General features: G+C 41.4%; 1 protein-coding gene across 2 annotated transcripts in view; it reads right to left on the reverse strand.

Moving 5' to 3' along the window:
- gfra4a (GDNF family receptor alpha 4a) overlaps positions 1-20,876 on the reverse strand; it is a 372,479-nt gene that overhangs the window by 53,240 nt on the left and 298,363 nt on the right. For both annotated transcript variants that reach the window (XM_039786361.1, XM_039786363.1), the window contains 3 exons: positions 15,759-16,098; positions 10,917-11,026; positions 9,045-9,179 (listed from right to left, as the gene is read on the reverse strand). In XM_039786361.1, the coding sequence (XP_039642295.1) occupies positions 9,045-9,179; positions 10,917-11,026; positions 15,759-16,098 (585 nt within the window). The remainder of the gene's footprint in view (positions 1-9,044; positions 9,180-10,916; positions 11,027-15,758; positions 16,099-20,876) is intronic.

Here is a 20,876-nt window from a genome sequence, read left to right on the forward strand (position 1 = left end):
ACTTTTTAGTTTCTCCCTGAGGGATGTTTTTCTTTTACTGACTTCATAGGTTCCCCCAAAGCCACCCTGCAGAGTGCACACCACCTTCCTGTCCCCAACCTTCCTGACATACTGCTGGTTACCCTCACTTTTTCCTGTTATACTACCAATTTAACTAGCAGAAAAATTAGAATTGCAGAAATAAATGAGCTTCACCTCCATCTGTCCTCTCATTTTTTTCCTGACACACTCAGCTTTTAGAGAAGGAAGAAGTCCAGAGCTGCTGTTCTGCATAATGATGTGGTTATTATAGCTGTGATGTGGAGGCAAGGTAGGGTGGCAGCTGTTTTTAAAACCCGAGTGCGCTCAGGGATCTTTTCCAGCAGTTTTCCCCTCCCCTATCTGCAAACGACTGTATTCTTCCCCGCCACTATTCTCTCTGTCCACCTCATTAGTTCGGAGGCAGGAAAGCAAATTACGTTCAATTACAAAGTCATCGAAGGCCATCTGAAGTCCTGTCTCAGCAAGCAGGGCCCAGAACAGCAGCACAGGGGGGCCTGCAAAATAAAACGTGATTCAGTCGCAAAAATAGGTAAGCACCAAAAGAGACCAGGAGGATTTATTTAATTGACGATCGTGCTGCACACTCCACTGAAGGAGCCGAGTCTTTTGGCTCCAGTCAAAATGAATAACGCTACATTCTCTGTTCACTGTGATTACACAAGGAACATGGGGGCAAGAAAAACATTCCAGATCTCTCCCAAGGGCGGATTCATTTTCCCAATTATTGGCTCAAATCCAAACTCTCCTTGCCAAATCATTATGTTCACTTTCTCCCCAAAATAGAACTGTGTCTTGCCTGTGCCTGGCAAACTTCAATTGAGTTGAGATCGCGATGTGCACAGCTGGTCCATGAATCGCCTTTCCCATCAGAAACGTGCTCATCCTTATTATCACGTATGCACAGTTCAGTTGGGCTTCAGCCATTTGCTCAGGCAGGAGGAGAGGAGCGTTTCTTTGCTCAGACGCAGGGAAATGAGGCCAGTCAGTCTGACGTTTGTTTTTCTGGGTCTCTAAGGAGCTCGCAGTAAACAGCAGGAGCAGCCTTGGCAAGTCTGAGTCCTGGCTGCAGGATGCACATGAGGAGTATCATTGAAAAACAAGACATCCATCAACTTCTTGAAAAATATATGTGACTACGCTTGGAGGTTTAACTCACTACAGGATAATGCACATTGTATTTGTTATCCGCAGAAGCATTTTAACAAATGATCTCCTTGAGTGATGCAAGTCAGGTGACAACAGCTAAACACTTCATTTCCTGCACCTGGTTAATTGTCGTGCACCAATTTATGACGGAAATGCCTTCATTTACGTAAAAGAAAATAAAAAACTCAGGTTCAAGGTGCCAATTCAAAATAAATTACAAAATGATTTATTGCCTCGCGGTTGTATGCCTCCGCCAACCAGTCAAGTTGCAGTTTACATCCACGTGTATTTTTTGGTGAAACATGGATGCTTCACTAGGCATGGACTGGTATGAGACTCTGACGGTATGATAACCATAATAAAAATGTATTATTTCAAATGTCTGGGTGAAAAACAACAAATTCTTTTCCTCCATTAAACACATTTTATTTTAAACAGCATGTAGAATATTTGGTATATTTTTAAATGTGTACCATATTAAGTTCAAATAAATAATACAAGCTGTGTTGTCGATGCCTCGAGAGAGAGAAAGGGAAGTCACTCAGAGCTTGCTGTAAAGCAGTTTCTCTGGCCGTACACATCGTATGACGTCATTGACATTTTAAAAGGCTTTTTAGAAAAAAAAAAAAAAAAGAGACTTTAAAAAAATCTAAAACACACAGCAGTGTGTATTTTCTTTGCCACACCTTTCGAATGCAACAATCAAATTACTAGACAAAAAATTATATCCTGAGAAAATTTGATTTTTTAGTGGTACAGCTCCATAGACCACCATTCATTCTGCACTCGCCTGTGAGCGCCCCCTATATGGAACCAGAGTGGAACTGCAACCAGTAAGTAAGTTCTCCCCTTATTAGAAATTCTCTGCTCTGGTCTAAAAATGTGTGTTCTTTTGGTAATATAGCACTGGATTTAACATTAATTAAACAAAATATTACATGATCTAATTGATTTTATGTAAAAATATATAGCACTACAATAACCCCTACTATGAATAATATAAATAATGCTACGATTCAATTTATCTCAATGCACACATATTAGTCTAAAAAACTCACAATTTCTGCTTTTTAACTCAAAAATAAGGTATAATTTCCTTAAAATGAGGTTTATTGACCATGAATTCCAAAAATAAGTGTAAATCTAGTAATGAGTTGGTGTTAGTGGTGTTCATAAACGGTAGTGAAAAGAAGCGTTAAACGTCAAAGTGCCAAAAACATTGAACAAAAAGCTCCAAAAGAGACAAAAACGTTAGAAAAAGTGATTTTCAGTTTTGACCCGCGAGGACGAAGCGTAGTCGAATGGAAGACAACACAAGGGTTAAAACAGGTAACCGGCCCATGCCTATGCTTCACACACGTCTTCAACCAGGCAGCACAGAAGATCTAAACAATCACCACCGTTTCAATCCGGACACCAAAGATCAGTGTCACCGAGCCAGTATCCTCCTGTTCCTGAGTTACGGCGTTGAATAACAGCAGCAGCTCCAGCAGGGGACCCTGAACCTTTCCCGAGCCACATTAACCAGCTCCGACTGGAGGATCCCGAGGCGTTTCCAGGCCAGGTTGGAGATATAATCCCTCCACCTAGTCCTGGGTCTTCCCCGAGGCCTCCTCCCAGCTGGCCAGAAAAGTGTTTCTGCACATTATTATGTCACAGTGAAGTTGACCATTGCCCTTTTGGATATTAAATGTCATCACTTCATCATTTTATCTTAATAGACAGTAGTGTGAAATGTTGTCAAGTGGACGCAAATTTGAAGAGATTCCTTCAAGGAGGTCCTGAGATATCGCGTTTACAAGAATGGGATGGACGGACAAACAGAATACATAATGCCTCCGGCCACAGCTGGCATAGGCATAAAAATACTATGGAATATAATGCAGCTAGGCTCTCTTAGGCATCCTGTATTGCCTTCAAATATGTATTCCCCTGTAGATTAACTTTTGTTATTTAATGAGATTCCCTGCTGAGTCAACACACACACACACACACACAGGATTTACTCTTCTGCCTCTTTTGTGTCTTTTGTTTGGGGAAGTAACCTCATTAAATGTGCATGTGGCACATGCTGGTGGACTTAAAAATTAATTTGAGAAAAACATATCAGGCTTTGTCCTGAAGTTTTTGTGAGGGATTGTTGCTCTGTGTTTTGGGAATCTGCAGCTCCAAGTTTAAATCACTGACTAACTCATTACATCGAGTCAAGTGGGGATCCCTTTGTGTAGCACAATTAATACAAGTGATTTACTGTGCACAGAGTGTTGCCACTGGAGAAAAAGATAATGCTTTTAATGAGTAATATTGAAATTTTAGTTAGTTTGTTCTTCATGAATCTTCTTCTCATGTATATTAGTGGTACTCCTCCAGATGGTTGTTTTTATGCCTTGATGCTGACGACTTGCCGCTTCTTACTGGATTATTACGCTCATTACTGGATTAACCACCAAGCTGGTGAACGTCAGCTGTATCTTTTTCTAGAAATCTACTGTACCTTTTCATACTGGGGAGTTTGCAACATGCAGTGGAAAAAGATGTTCTAAATTAGCTTTTGAACCAGATATCCTGCCCTCTGCTTTTAACCCAGAATGTCTACCGGTTGTGCCGTGGCAGCATCTTTAAGCGATCTGTTTTTTAAGAAGCCATATTGTTTAAACATTTTTTGTTTTAAAAGCACATACAATACACATTGTTTCTCGTTTATGATGGATGTGGTATCATTTTGTAATTTTCTTTTCGGATTACCTGACGCAGCCGTCTATTTTGTATCTGTATATCCCGAATAGAGCATACCAGTAGAAGGAAAAAACACAGCATTCAGTCTCCTGCTTCACAGCTCCTACTTGTTAATTATTAAACTGATGTCAACTGACGGACAGATATTAGCATTTATATGCACAAACATTTGAATTTTGTTCTGCTTCAGATTACTGCCTGCAAATGCAATTATTTAGCAGGATATCAATACAATACTTAGGGAAGAAGAGAATAAGTTTGGGAATAAGTTGTGTTTGATAGAGACATACAGTACACAGTAATTAAAATATATATTTACAAAGTGCCTACTTAAAGTTACTAATAGGAACTTTCATTTTGTGTTGATATCGGCGGCCCATGTGGAAAGAAGCGGTAGTGTTTTCATCAGCATTCAGCACCGCCGCCTCGTGTCGTAAAGATATGCCGCATTAGAAAACCTCATTTTACTGCAGCAGGGTGTGACAGTCTGCCCCGCTCAGTCCTGGTACTGGTTCTCTCGTGCCTCCCTTCCCTCCAGTGGGCCTCCAGCAGTGTGATTGGGTCTGAGGCCCTGCTGGAGTCTAAGCTGAAGCAGCTTCGGGTAGACCTGCATGCTGTAAATCGTTTTCTCTGATTTCGCGGGGAATCTGACCCGATGGCTGGCATTAAGAATAACTATATAATAGCCAATATTCTCGCTGATGGTCTCGTTTGCTCATGTAGGTCATGACCTACATGAGACTGTAGAGGCATCAGTAATAAATTGAGACAGTTTCAGGTATTAACTTTAATTATAGGGTATAGTCTTTGTGTTACTTTGTAAAAAGTAAGAAACATTTCTGATATTGCAATGAAGTTATGATATTTATTTTAAATTTATGATAGTTGACACTGATAAAAAAAAATTACTTTTGGAAATTAACTTGGAAAAAGTATTTAGATGCAAAGTTCTCATTTAATATGGTTGTTGCTCATGGACAAAACATTAGCTAAACCTGGGTAGAAGGGGAAATGTTTATAGCTATAAAATACTTATGCGTATGGTTTTAAATAATGATAGAATACTGATGGGCAGTAATATAGTAATTTTATATAGTCCAATATAGAATCCATCCGACTACGCAAACCGATGTTGGAGAACCTACAGCAGTATTTATGTCCTGTCATATAAATAATATGTCTACTTTCAATCAGAAACTTGGTTTATTGGACAACATTCAGCATAAAGAACAGTGTGGCAAGCTGTTCACTCTTAAGTGAGTAATGTCATCGTGGGCTGTAATCCCAAGTGTTTCCATTAATTTCACACTTGAGACGAAGCTGATCTGGCTAAAATAGACCCGGTGTGTAAAGGTAATGGAGCAGTGGGCGAGATGCTCCACTCACGTGTCCAGTTGATGGTTTCTGGCCGTTGCGATTGGAGCCAGAATGCAATGCAGCCGTGTCCCGTGGAAGCAGGGGTAAGAGGCTTCCTGTGTGATCTCGGATGAGAAGTTGATACTTTGTTGTTTTTGCCGTGATTTAGCTTCGTATAAACTTAACACTGACAGCAGCTGGGGTTTGCTTTGTACTGTCACTGGTGTCATGGGTCTGTCATTACTGTTGTTATTTATGCCGAGAGCTTTGTAAGAACTCCTCCTCTGTAACCCCGAATAAACTCCATTGTCTGCGGTGACACCAGCAGCTACAGCTTGTATTACTTTGTCTCTGGTGTCATTCTTCTGTCACTGGTGCTATCACTCATTCAGAGGGATGATCTCCTATCATCAAAGCCGTTTTGTTGTTGTTGCTGTTATTAGATGAATAAAAGCTACAACATAAGGGAAAAGACTACAGAGGACTGGTGTATAATCCGGATGTAACATCAGCTGCTTACCAGTCACTGATGTCTTTATTTTATCATTCGAAAAAGTAAAATCTTTTTGACTGTATTATTGCATGTCTCATATAGCCTTTTCACTTACAGTTTGGTCGACATAAAGCCCTAAAAAAAGTCAGCATAAAAGTTCCTTAGCCATCATAGAGTTTTACATGTCTTTTTTAGTTTTTTTGTTTAGCAAATCTAGCATAACAATGATTACACAACAACCGGTTTCACAGGCCTGAATATGCAAACTGACCAGATGTGTGAGAATGTTTGACTTTCAAATTCGGCAAATCTGCCAAATTCTGCTTTGAGAGTCTCATAATTAGAATTTAAAAACAGTTTCTCTTCTATTTAGTTGGGCGCACATCTAGGTGGGCCAAAATTGATCGTGAACCTAAATTGATATACGGGCCGGATCATTACGATGTGAGGCGCCAGATTTGGCACGCGGGCCTTGAGTTTGACAAATGTGATCTAAATGAACATATATTATACGTGGAAACCCATTTACAGTGTGCCAATAGCTATTAATGGACTGCTCTGTCACTGTGGCCATCACTCAGGCGGTTGTTTGTCTGAGGGTCTTGTCCAAAGAAATAAATTAATCCAGACTGATGTGAACACATCGCGGAGAGTCTTTATTGTGACACTGATGTGTCACTAGTGCGTTACTCCCCAAGGATGTTGAAAGATGGAACAAAGTGGGGGTCTAGAGATGGCTTGTCAGTTAGTGCGTGCAGGACTTTGTTTTCCATTTCCTCGTCTTTCTTAACGGTGAACAGGACAGAAGCTGGGAGGATTTTGTACTGAGGTTATGAGTCCATTAATGATTAAAATAAAAAATGCACACATATTGTATTATTTTTACTCTCTTGCCCAGAGTTAGCGGAGAAGATCAATAACACACTCATGCCTGTGTGTTTAGCTGGAAGGCAATTATCTTAGCTCATCAGTTTAGCAAGAGGAAACAAGTTAACACAATGTATTTTGTACAGTATGTTTAGTAACTAAAACTTTGGACAGAACCAGGCTAGCTGTTCCCCCTTGTTAAAATATAAATAAACTAATCTAAACTTATCTCCATATTTAATATTTATATTATATTTTCTTTAGACCTTTATTAGTCTGGCTCCAGGGATGTACATTGCTGGGATAAAGCCTGACATCCGGCACGCCTCTCACACTCCGGATGTCCCTCCCCTCTCGCATCTCCGCTAATCGGGGCTTAGCGCCACACAGGACAGTTGTGATTGGTTTAAAGAAATAGAAACAAGCATACTCCAGCACTGACACAGCGCTGTGGAGAGAAGTCTGGCAATGCGAGACTACACAGTCACATTTGTGACTAAATGCTGTTTCAGAGCCCTCTCTACAATGCTAGAATGTAATTCTGTAGGAGAAATGCTAAATCTCTTTGTTTTATTTTGATTTATCATTTTTATTTTAGTCTAAAACAGTAACATTTAAGGACATTAGCGGACCAATCAAACAAACCAAGATGCAAGCAACAATGCTAAAACAAACAACAATGAAAACAAGACATTTATTTATTTATATATATATATATATATATATATATATATATATATATATACACATACATACATACATACATACACACACACACATGCATATACATACATAGATGTGTACATATATAAGCATAAGCATATACACATACATATACACATGCAAAAATAAATAAAATGACAATGACATAAAAATTATAAAAATACAAAAAAATAATATACACTGAACAAAAATATAAACACTCAGAGAATTAAAAGATCTATAACTTTTTCTACGAACACAAAATGCTTATTTGTCTCAAATGTGTGTGCACAAATTCGTTAAACTCTATGTTATTAAGCACTTCTCCTTTGCCAAGATAATCCGTTGCTGATAAAACAGCATGAGTGTGTACCTTGGGCTGGTCACAAAAAGTGTTAGGTTGATATTTTTGGACTTGCACCCATGGGCATGCTGGTCTTACAGGGAGGTGTGTTCAGGTAGCCTCGTGAGACCGTCCTGATCTCGCGAGCTCCAGTTTTCCACTCGCAGATCAGTCTGGCATCTTGAGATAGAGAAAATTTGGAGCCGTTAGCCAAACGACCGGGCCAATCAGCGTTGGTTTTGAGGTGGGTTAGGTGGTGATAGACAGATGGTTCATCCAATCAGCTAACCAGTATTTTCAGACAGCGGTAGCCCTAATTCTGTTAGCCACTCGCTAATGCTTTTTTTCTCTTGGATCCTTCTTTTGGAATATGGTCCAGGAACCTGAAAGGGTGCCTTTTATTCCTAAATTTTCGTTACACAAACGGCAAATATCCTTTACCGACATGTTGCTTGCTTGGAGGAGCTAACGAGCTATGCTTTGCCTGCAGCAGCAGGGGCGGGCTTGTGGTTGTATTTTCATACGCTTCGTGGATCTGATTGGTTGATTTGGCCCGTCTATCACCAACATAGGTGATAGACAGATGGTTTATCCAATCAGCTAACCAGTATTTTCGCCCCTTCCCAAAAGTTCTCCAACGGAAAGTTCCCAGATGGATATGCCGAGCAAATGCGAAGCAATCCATCTGGCGGAGTCAGGTTAGTGTTCAGGTGCATTCTGGGCGTATTGCTATCTTGCGGTAGGAGGAAGTGATCGCACCATTGACCAACAAAAACCTGGTCTAAAGTCAGTAACGTAGCATTTCATTGTTATTTTAACAGCAAATTAGTAAAATGTGCCTAGGCACAGTGCGTGCACACTATGCTTATTACACACACAGGGAAGCTCAGCAGCACACACACATGCAGAAGATTACGGTGCAAATCCTCCATCAAAATAGCAATGCCCCAAGGTCCAAACACACCTGGCTTTTAAAGGGAATGGGAGATGACCCTCTGATTGGTTTATTGCATGTTACGCCCAAAACACACCTATGATTAACAAAGACACTAAGTACAACCCTTTTTAACCATGTGCCCAGCGCACCAACCCTTTTTTCCACCGTCAAACTAGAAGAAATTGATTTGGACACGCTCTAAACGCACCTGCGCCATGCGCATAGATCGTTAAAATAGGGCCCCTAGAGAGCAGCGCATACAAAAAACAGGTTTAGGTTGACTCTCTTCAGTGTCATGGCACATCAAAGAAATTTTGAATTGTGCAAGTATCATCAGTTATTTTGTTCACAACTACAGACTTGGTTCATTCTCACACGTCGCTTTTTCTTTACTGTGTTGCCAGAGGTCAGCTGTTACTCACTCAGGCAGACGTTGTCGTTGAAGGAAGTGAGGAAGTCGGTGCATTGTTCCCTGTGATTGCCGCTCGCTGCGCACGAGCACCAGGGTCCCACGTTGGATGTGGAGTTGTCAAGGTAGTTGGGAGTTATTGTGCTTCCTGTTGAGAGGCGGAGAGGGGGAAACAACACAGTGCTGTATGTTTATAGGCATAATGAAGTCATACAACTTCTCACATCACTAGGTGTACAACACAATGATCCTGACCATCACACGACTAAGCAATGGTCTCTTATTTAGATAAACAGAACATCAAATTTGTTTCCATGTGTTTTGTGTTGTCAAGCTGTTCTATCTGCTGTCCTCTGTCATTTTGAGCTTTTTTTTTAATAAACACCCCATAACACCAGAAAGACCAAAGACTGACTGAGGAGTTAATGCCCCCAAAACATTGAAAATGTGAGCAGAACTGTCTGATTTAATCTTGTTATGCTTAGCCCGATTATGACCCTGATTACAATAACTAAATAAAGGCGTGTACTTGGAAATTTCTATCATCATAGTGTTGCTGTAATCAGGTTAAATTGATTTATTAGTGTGCATGTACATGTATTCATTGTGAGAGAAACAGAGGGATTTTAAAAGAGGAATAGATGAAAGTGGAGTGAATAGAAACAAGAGACACAGCAGGCAGATTGGTGATCAAATGTGATCAAATGTTGACTGGTTCAACCCCAAATGCTGACAGGGCTCGGCATCACTAAGCCTACAGACCGTATACTGTATATTTCTTATTTCAAAAGGTATGGCAAACTAACTTTTGTTAAAAAAAAAAATCTCTGATCCTTCGAGACAGGCAATTATTTCGAAATGAGATTGTTTTGGGGGTGAATTTATCATATATACGTATGCATGAAAAAGAGACACAGGGCTGGTTGCTTATACAGCATCTTCCTCTTGATCTCTCAGTGACTCTGATGCGACAACACATCAATTCCAATCAACAGTACAGTACAGTGGCAGTTGTTTAGCTTGCTTTTTAGTTTCCTATCGTGCATATCCACCGGGGCAGGCAGCTTAGGATGATGAGTGCAGCGACCGTACAAAGTCCAGGCACTATCACAGAGGTCTCTCAGATGTGTTCTTTTTTTCTGCCTTTGGAGCTTTTCAGCAGGATGTGATTGGGAAGTCATTCTCCAGGAAGGGTAATATAGCCTTGTAGCTTGTATTTTTTTTAATTTTTTTTTTTTTAGAAGAGGTAGGAAATAAAATTGCTGCACTTTGAGGCAGTGTGGCGAAAAGTTTGTGATTTTTACCCCATTGATTTTCCGGGCCCCAGACTTCCAAACAACAACACCTCAGAGTCTCACTTCTACCTCAGTTGTCTAGAATGGCCAATCACTGCTGCCCACCTTTCTGTCTGTCTTTCGTTATCGGTCTGCCTCAGTCCCTCTATCTAAACTACCTCTCTTTTCCTCTTTTTGCAGCAGTTCAGTGCAGTATTGTTGTCCCATAATGACATGTTTGGACTGAGTGTTTTTTTTTACCAACCTTTTAGGCATTATGTGATCTTTTGTTACGTTTTTATCTAAAGTACAATAAGCTGTGTTCTACGCCTCTGCCTGCTTCCACTCATCGTCACGTCAGGGATAATTCTCACAAAACAGCGGTCAATAGTTGTAATTGCACTACTTATAATGCCAACGGCATGCTGCAGCCACATTAATCAGCGCTCCATCGATTGTTGAACTGCGCTTCTCATCACAATCCTTGATTCATTCTTTTGAGTCCTGTTTAGTGCACTTGTCTGCTCTCCGCCTTCCTCCCTCTGAAACCTTTTTGTTCCTGATCCATCAAAGAGGGTGGGTGAGCCGGCACAGAAAGATTTAGTTCTTACCTATCAGGCCGGTGTACGCGAGTAGACATGCTCCGTAGTTCTCCTGCTTGCAGCCACTTGCGCTCTGCTCAGAAGGTTGGCAATCATACTGGAACTGTGCCCAGCGAGACCTGTGGGAGCAATAACATGCCATCCATCATTTACTCGTGCTTGGCTGTCGCACACATTCTGTCACTGAGGGGTAGCCGGCACCGGTGCTTCCTCTCAGCGCCAGGATGTGAATCTGAAACCCACAACGCTCATCTACCTACCGACACTCCTACATCAAGTCCCGCCACCCTTCAAGATCCCCCGCTCTACAGCACTTCAACCACCACTTCAGTCACCCTCGGTGACATTCATCCCTCTTTGTCTTTCTTCCCCACTCCTCCCAGCGAGTCTTCTGGAAGGCTGCCAGGCTGTAAAGAGTCAATGAGGGGCAAAGATAGGCCTCGGCTCTGCTCTCTAAATACCGTGGGCGCTGTCTGGCAGGCCTGGCTGTGTGGAAATTAGACAAATATGGATCTTCCATATAAATACTTCCACCCACAGCCGCTCTGCCTTCCCTCCTTCACTTTTCCTGCCAGCCGCCCAGACATCCAGCCTCATCATCATCATCGTACAAGGCTATCGTGGCCATCATATCGCATCATCGGACCCCGTCGCCTGGCATTTGCAGCGGGATCCCCTCAGGGCACCGCAACTCCCCGCTATTCCCCTCGTTTGTCATGTCATTGTAATGATGTGCGTAAAACTCATAGGCTGCGCACTAAGTGAAGGCATCCTCTGCAGGCTGCCGGTTAATGCCAGCTGACTGGTGAGAATTGGCGGGCCGCGCAGGGGTCCTTGAGATGCTCCATCCATCGGGGCGGCAGTGGAGAATAATGCCTGATCGATAGCCATGACAGATGAAGCCCTTTGTCTTCCTGACATTTGAAGAGGAACTAGATTAAAGGCTGGCCACCATTTGCTGTCAGAGAAAGGAGGCTGACTGGATGGGTATGAGAACTCCATATTTTCAGTCTCCAGTGACAGAGAGTAATACACCCTCTGAATTTGAATGACTTCATAAGACATTGTTAGTTTTCTGATTGGACGTTGACAATCAATTTGAATTAAATCTTTGTTTTTCATCAGGATTTAATGCAGAACAAATGGGTTTCTTCAGATAACTTTGTACTCTTGTACAGAGGGTCACATTTCTGCAATTTACTGATCCTGATGATGTCTGGACTGTACATTGATAGATATTTTCTCTGCACTTTGGCAGGAAAGTCATGTTTGAATCCCAAATGGATAATGGCCGCTCTAATAACTATTTCACACGGCTGCAGAATTTAATTGAACTAATTAAACAGTTAATGAGTGTAACAATTGAATTAATTAAACACAGCTGACTAATTAAATCTAAACGAACATATCATACCGGCCAGACCTATCTTCCAAGACACAATGCCAGTTATTGTCCTGAGGGAAAGTAATTGTACAATGCCACCAAATCAACAAAGCACATTATATTGAACACAACAGTGGTGAAGATACCACCGCATTAGCTATGAAAATTAACTTGAAGAAACTTGTCGTCATAGGCAATCCATTTTCTGTCAATAACAAAACTTTATATAATAAAAAGTTGAAGTTGAAAGTACGTGCTGCGTATGTTGTGTTAGGGTTATGTTGAAACATATGGTGCTAACGAATAACGCCCTGCTAATACCAGAAAGTGACACAGCAGAATTCATCTGCATGTTTTCTGCGAAAGAGGAGGAACTAGAAGCTTTGCTAGCTGGTGAATTTACTGTAGAGTGACCAAACGTCCTCTTTGCCCGGACATGTCCACTTTTTACGTACTGTCCGAGGCGTCCGGGGGGGTTTTATAAATTCATGAAAATGTCCGGTTTTCACTGTTTTTAAGTGTGTACTTAAATTGACTGGCGCTTTGCACACAATGCTACGGTACTTTGTGTTGTGACATAATTCCTGAGAGGCTGCTTTGTGGGCGGCTCTGCGACGCGCACATACACAGGGACCAGAGCAGACAGCGGAGCAGCATTGCACACAAAATGCCGAAGCATTGTCTGCTAAAGATTTCCCACCGTGGTCAGAAAACACAGGGGAGACACTTTGTTTCTCTCACTATGACTCTAAAGTCGTACTCGCTCGCCGCCACTCTCTCACTTAATTCTCCCTCGCTCTATCACCCACTCCCCACACACACAGACTGCCGGCTCGACACACACACCAGCGCACAAGTATTAACATCAGGCTACGGCGAAGGCTCTGCGTGGAGCCGGCGTACAACCATAAAATAACTTGTCCGGTCGGGACCGGACAAGTGGGAGGCGGAGTGCACCATGTGCAAAGCTGGCACATACGTTTCATTGAAAAGGTATTAAGAGATATTTTGTTGAAGCTGGATTTTCTAACACAGAAGAGGTCATATTTAGAACATTATTTCATATTATTTAATTATTTTAAAAGAGAGATATTATTTTGTTACAGGTTGTTACAGATTTTATTTTATTACAGAAGTTATTTTTGCACCATTGAGGCATGTTCATTAACCGTTAATTAAGCCTGTCTGAATTTCTGTCTCGAGGTCGGGCCGAGTGTCCTCTTTTTTTGGAATCAAAATATGGTCACCCTAATTTTCTGTAGCTGGTGAGCTAACTGCTACACATGCTACACGCAAGCTAGCCACGACTACAATAGGTGAACTACAATAGGTCGTGGCTAGAAATTATTAAAATTATATTTATTATATTATTATTATTAGGGTTGGGCATCGTTTGGATTTTAACGATTCTGATTCCAATTCCGATTCTTCCTTCTGATCCCGGTTCTTATCGATTCTTGATTCCGATTCTTTGAGGGGTGGAGTTGAAACGGGTCACATGCCTATTTTCACAAATAAGAGGAAAGTTTTATTTTGATTCAATGGTGGTTTGCAGTTTTACAGCTTTTTCAACGTAAAATAAAGCCACACTAGAGCGCCGCTTACTGCGCTCCACGGCTGCAACACAACAAGCACCTGGCCGCTACGGAAACCAAAACTCGCGCATGTTAAATTGGGAAGTGATGATCGGATTTGAAACCAAATCCTCCAAACGATTCCAAAATGATTCCAATACAGAAACGATGGAATCGTAATTTTTTAAACGATTCTGATTAGGAATCGGTTCTCGATGCCCAACCCTAATTATTATATTATTTATTATATGTTATGAGATTTTGCGTAACTTCCGGCCGTAGTTGTACCTTCTACAATAACTCTGAGCTAACTAGCTTGCAAACAGCTCCAGTACGACAAAGGAGCTTAAATAAAAGTGAATTTGTGCAAGACAGCTAAGCTACAATAGCTTCCTCTGTTATGGACTCTCCTTTCCCTCAAAGGTCAGCACTGTCAAAAAGGATTGTTATTGGTCAACAATGTCAAAGTTGATTAAAGTTGAACTCAATGGAAAGAAAACACTTGAGCTAATCCACTAATTATGGCGTTATCGATTGGAATGAACTGAAGTTGGCATGGAATTTTAAATGCAGGTGTGACTAAGCCTTTGGCTGCAGAGCATACGTCTTATTAAAGCTGCATTAATCAATTTTTTATATCAGCAGCCAATCAAAAGAGTAGCCTATTCGTAATGTGAAAGTGGTCGCTTATTCTGCCCTTTTTTATGGTCACTTAGAGAATTATTTCTGAACAGGGCTTTTTAGCCTCCTTTAGCTCATTGTTTTGGTTTTATGGCACTTACTGTTTTGGTTCAGTCTTGTTGCTCTTATCAACTGCGTTTCCAGCAGCAGTCAGCTGTTTTCAGCCAAAAAATCTATACTACTATACAGACAGACAGCTAGCGCGACCAGCTGGTGAAGAGAGCTAAAACTAAAGCTACAGAGCCATATAGCTCCAAACAGAGCTAAAAAGAGAGGTGGATAGAAGCACCACTCCAATTAATGCTAATAGGCTACATCGTGTGTCTGCTGGACACAATTTGTCAGCCAAAGCTAAATGAATGCAGCTTTAATGTAAAAAACAGTCGTCATTCAGTCACATTATCATAATTCATGGATTAACTGTAATTTAAAACGTCTGTGTTCACTGTGTTGGTTTTCCAGTCTGTGTAGTTGAGTTGCAGCTCTCACAGACGACTCCTCAAGCTTGCACAAGTCAATTGTACAATAGCTGTCCAGTGTGGAAGAGCAGAGAGACAAAGTAAACAAGTGGCTGGTGCTGGTCAAACAACACTATTTGACTCAGAAAGTTTTCTCAGGAGTTGGCAGGTCAAACAAGATTTCGGATGTGTCAGTAACCTTGGTGTTTGTGAACATGTTAAACATGAAAAAAACCTATAGGCTGATAACATGTAGCAAAGCTTGTTTCTCTATTTATGTGGGAGTCTACTTTCGCCCTTTTTTATGATTACTTTCTTTACTACTACTTTCTCATTCGGAGCTTTAAAAATATATTTCAGCTTAAAATTTTGGACATCAGACCAGCCCTTAAACGCACCACGACTTTCTAAATCAATCTATGTTGCTGTCATGCTGTCATGGATTACTTATTTCTTTATTACCTGACCTATTTAAGTGTCAAGTCAGTATGAACAGACAAAACAAGAACACAAAACAATGTCTAACCAATATTTAATAATTACACTTTGAATAGTGTTCAGCATTAATGTAATATGTGTACACGATTGCAGTAACAGAGCCATAACGCGTAAAAAGACCTTTGTGATCCTTTAACAGAAGCCACAGTTGCTGCAAATGATCGGTTCGGTGAGTCGAGTAATGCCAATTCAGGAAATTAAGTGGAAAATGTTCCTGGCAGCGGGCACCATGTGAGACAACATTTCTAAGTTTTACCTGCACACATAGTCTGCTTTGCAGATCCGCAGCTGGGCCAGGCAGTTGGGCTTGTCCTTGTCTTCGTAGGAGCAGGACGGCACGATAGTTTGCCGGCGGCGCTCTGCGCAGGCCGTGTCAGTGCAGGGACAGAACAGCAGCTCGTGGGTGTAGTCAGGGGGAACACGGTCAAAGAACTTCCTCAGCGCCTTGTTGCACTTTGGTCGGTTACACGGCCCCGAGCGGGCTGATGGCTGGATGCAGGATGAGACATATTCCGTACGAAGCTTCTGACACGTCTCATCTATATTGCAAGCCTTGGCAGCATCCAGGCAGCGGTTCACCGTCGTTACTTCGGACTCTAGAAGGAGAAGACACAAAATGGGAAGCAGAAAGCATTTCATCCTTCTGTGTGGTTTGAGAAAATCAAATGTTTGCAATGTTTAACAATTATATCAATGCCTAATTGGAGATGGTATTGAGTTACCACTCTCACCTCTCAGATGCATTGTTGCATTTACAGATGAATAAAGAAATGTGTGTCTTGAAGTACACAAAGTAAACCAAAAATGATGATTATATGTAATAGGCCCCCTTGCAATGAATAGAACATGAATGGTGTTTAAATGTTGCATGAGCTCGGGCACTGGATGTGTTTCAGCTGAGGCCTAATGGCTGAATATTTCATTCCCCTGAGTTAATGCAGAGTGGCAGTGCTGAAAAAGCAACTTCACCATCTCTCCAACCGTGGTGACGGCGCACATGCCTTAGGTTCTGGGTTCGATTCCCATTGTGATACATCAACCAATGTGTCTCTGAGCAAGACACTTAACCCCTAGTTGCTCCAGAGGCGTGCAACCTCTGATATACAGTATATAGCAACTGTAAGTCGCTTTGGATAAAAGTGTCGGCTAAATGACATGTAATGTAATGCACAACAAGGCCTGTAATTACTGCTCCTTTCTCTTCATCCGTCTAGCCATCTTTCCAACACTCCCTCACCCTACATCTGGATCCATCCCTCACTCACCTGACTCCCTCCTTCCCTCGCTGTGTGCCTGCCACTCTCAGCGCTGCCGTTACCCCCCACTCCATCGGTCTCTTCCCATCCTCCAGTTCAGCTCACTCTCCCTTTCCCATCAGTTCTTCCTCAACTTTGTCCATCTCTGCCTCCCTCACTGCTCATGCTCCCTCTGACTTCCACGGTAATGAGACACCTCTGTGGAGGCAGTGGAAAGCCCCTTTCATAACCACCTGTTTTTGGCCGCATTATTTCCCAATCCATCATCATGTGTGTTTTTTTCCCCAAGCGACCTCCCAGTCAATACGGCCATGATGACGTTCAGCTCCACTGGCAGATAGCGCCACTCATTAGTTTGTAAACTGCCTGTAGTTGTGTCTCCTGGTGAGTACGGATCTTACCAAGCTGTCATATAAAATATGAATGGCCTTGGGGAGGAAGCTAACAACCCATCACAAAGCATAGGTTATTCCCAACTTAACTGCAAAGCAGGCGGGGAGAGGATGGGAGGACCTGATGGAACTGGATGACAAATTGCTTTCAGTTGCCACATGCGTAGGAAACGGAATATGCACATGAGCTTTCATATGAAATCCTTGTTATGAGGCATTTTTTAAGCCATTATTTATTGAGAGGAGACTTGCTGAGCATACATGGTCTTATTCAGGAACACCCTGCCTCACATTCATTCCTTACACACATTTACACCTCAGAACTGCCTGAGGCTGAATGCACTCATGCTCTGGTTTGTTTTCCAGTGGCAGGCTTGCTTCTGTAATATTCATCAGCGCATATCTAAATTTGAAATCTACAGTGCAGTCTGTGAGTATTTGGGCAGTGGCACATTATGTTGTTTTGGCTACGTATAATCAGCACAGTGCATTTGAAATGACACAGCGTCTGAGGTTGAAGTACTGACTTAAGCTTTGAATTTCTTTCGATATTTGTCAACCTGGGATTTATTTTAATATTCAATACATACTTTTCAACCGTTTGTTGTATTTGTCAATATGAAAACGGGGACATGTAGTTCATCCATTATATAGGTCATTACCGTTGAAAACGTAAGGCAATACTTTCTTTTGTGTATCAGATACTGTGACACACCTTCAGAGGTGGTTCTGTAGTTGAAGTCCTGTATGAAGGAGTACAGCTGTACTCTGCGAGTCACAGCAGTTACCAGCTATTCTAATGACGACGAGTCACAGCAAAAAAAAAAAAAAAGTATATCCATAGCAACTTCTTAAACCACTCCTATAGTATAATCTACTTCTCCATCACATAGTAGCAGTTTCTGCAGGTTTCACCAAGTCAAGACTTTTTAAAGGTCCCATGACATGCTGCTTTTTGGATGCTGTGGTCCCCTAATACTGTATCTGAAGTCTTGTTCCCAAAATTCAGCCTTGGTACAGAATTACAGCCACTAGAGCCAGTCCCACAATGAGCTTTCCTTAGAATGTGCCATTTCTGTGTCTGTAGCTTTAAATGCTATTGAAGATGAGAGAGGGTGGGGCAAGGTGGAAGGTGGGGGTGTGGCCTTAACCAACTGCCACTTTGAAAGCCATGATGTCTCTCTCTCTCATGGGTGGGCCAAATTCTCTGGGCGGGCAAAGCAGAGAAAGAGGAGGTAACTTTGCTCCTTATGACCTTATAAGGAGAAGATTCCAGATCGGCCCATCTGAGCTTTCATTTTCACAAAGGCAGAGCAGGATACCCAGGGCTCAGTTTACACCTATCACCATTTCTAGCCACTGGGGGACCATAGGCAGGCTGGGGGAACTCATATTAATGTTAAAAAAAAACTAAAGTGACATTTTCATGGCATGGGACCTTTAAGACTTGTTTAAGACCATTATGAATGACATTTAAAACCTTTATCACAACATCAACTAAGCCCTACATTTTTTTTTTTTTATAAGCCAAGTATTGCTTAACTTGCACCTCCCCATAGCTGAAGAATAAAATCTGTTTTGTCTAATCTTATTTGGTTGTCTCTGTAAAGTTTAAACACTACATTCATGCGCAACACAACATTTCAGCTGTTGTGAGACCGCTTTTCACACATGCGTGTTTGCCATGATAACATACAGGCAACACAATTTTCTGTTCACGTTAATCGCGCGTTAAAATCTGGTGCTAATATGACACCGGTGCCCAGTATCTACCGGACGGAAAAGCAACGCGGATTTCGTTACCACCTAAATGTCTGTGCTGCTCTCTGATGCTCCCAAACAGACGTTGGAGGCAACAGAAACATCGCTGCATGTCACGCTAGTAAACACTAATAACACGTTACACTTTGCAGCAGGTAACGTTAGCCTACCGTTAGCTACAGTAGCAACTGGATTCAACACGGTTAAAATGCTGACAGCTAAACGGTGTTAAATGTGACTGTATTTCACTGGAGAGGATTCCAGCAGTGGGACGTACAACCGTTTGCCGCTAAAGCTATGAGCTAAAGACACAAACTAGCACTATGGTCACTGCTGTTGTCGGAAAAACAAAACTGACTGGAAAAAATCTTGCGTTTACTTAAAACTGGTAAACCTTGTAGTGCATTCAAAGTTATTGTAAAATACACTTTTCTCATCTATCAGCAATCTACTGTTGAAAGAAGTAATTACTGTTAAAAGTTATTGTTATTACATTTTTAATAATCATTTAAATTCCCCCTTTTTTGTGCTGATCCGAAAATGTATCCAATCTGTGACTCAAAACCGTGATCCGATCCGTGAGTTTTATGATCCGTGGCTATTTGAGAGGGATGGGAAATTACATTGCAAGCCATTATCTCATTGTTTCATCATTCAAATGTGTGGTATAGTTACCTAAGAAATGAATTGCTCCAAATATAGGCAGTTTAAAACATGGCAACTGTATTGTCAATTTCGGCAACCAAAAGCTGATGCCTGGTTGCCATGCCGGCAACCACTTTATAAAGTTAGTGTTGAGCCCTGTCCATACCTCTGCCAGTGACCACTGTTTGGAATATAGTGAACACACTGGTCTACAGCATAGAAGTGGCTTATGCTACAGAATACTTTTTTTGCCATGACACTGGATTGTTGTCAGAATCTAATATAACTAGATTAGATTAACTAAATCTCCACGAGATGAGTGTTTGATACTCAAAAGACAGATTTCCTTTAAGAGTCTTTGTTCCCCTAATCTGGATGTTAACACCCACATCACCCTTGTAGTCTATTTCAGATCCTGATTACCCTTAAAGCCTACCTAAATTACCTTAAAAGCTGCTGTGACCAATTTGTTGCATTAGAGAAAAACAAACAAAACTGTTGATATTTGTCTTACAACCAAGGTGCATGAAGTAGAAAATCCTAGCAAGGAAACACAATTTCTACCGCTCTTAGAGGCCAACGATGCATTAAAAACATCCAATCTGTTTAAACAGGAGGCACTTAATACCACTGACTTCACTTTGCTTAACTGATGAATTGGTAAAGGGTGAAGTACTCCGTTGTTTGAATACTCCTCAAAATATGATGAGCCGTGGCTCCAGCTTGCGTCTTTGAAAAGGGTCATTACTCTGTTTGAGGGAGAGATGCTATAAGGGCGGACAAACATCCATTAATCACATCTTTGTTGTTTTGGCAGTCGACTTGTCGAGATGCATGGCATGGATGTCAACTTTGACCTCCCGTAGAGTCGCTGGAGTGAAATTTACGAGGAGGCGGTACAGCGCAGGTCTGGTGCTGCTGTAATTCAAAGCAGCCTAAAACAAGCAGTGTCACTTTAACAAGGAGCTTATGCATGAGGTCACAAAAAACTATTATCAAGCACGTTACAAAGGATGTCCACTGAATCTGAATTGTGAAGTTATTTTTCTTATGGTATATTCCAAATCATATACACAAACTGTCTCACACGCACACGGACAGTTTATCTGTGTTCTCACTCCATTATGCTCAACAAGCCCATAGAAAACTAGAATGTACTCTTGTACATTCTAGTAAAAGTACAAGTAAATATGTGTGATTGCGGCTTATATAATTAACATAAATCGAAAAGCTCAATACAAGTATCAACCTGCCAAACCCACTGCACGTTTCTAGCTGTAAGTATGTAAAAAAGTAGATGCTTGTCATGGAATAAAAAAT

This window comes from Perca fluviatilis, chromosome 20 (assembly GCF_010015445.1).
Source record: "Perca fluviatilis chromosome 20, GENO_Pfluv_1.0, whole genome shotgun sequence".
Lineage (NCBI taxonomy): Eukaryota > Metazoa > Chordata > Actinopteri > Perciformes > Percidae > Perca > Perca fluviatilis.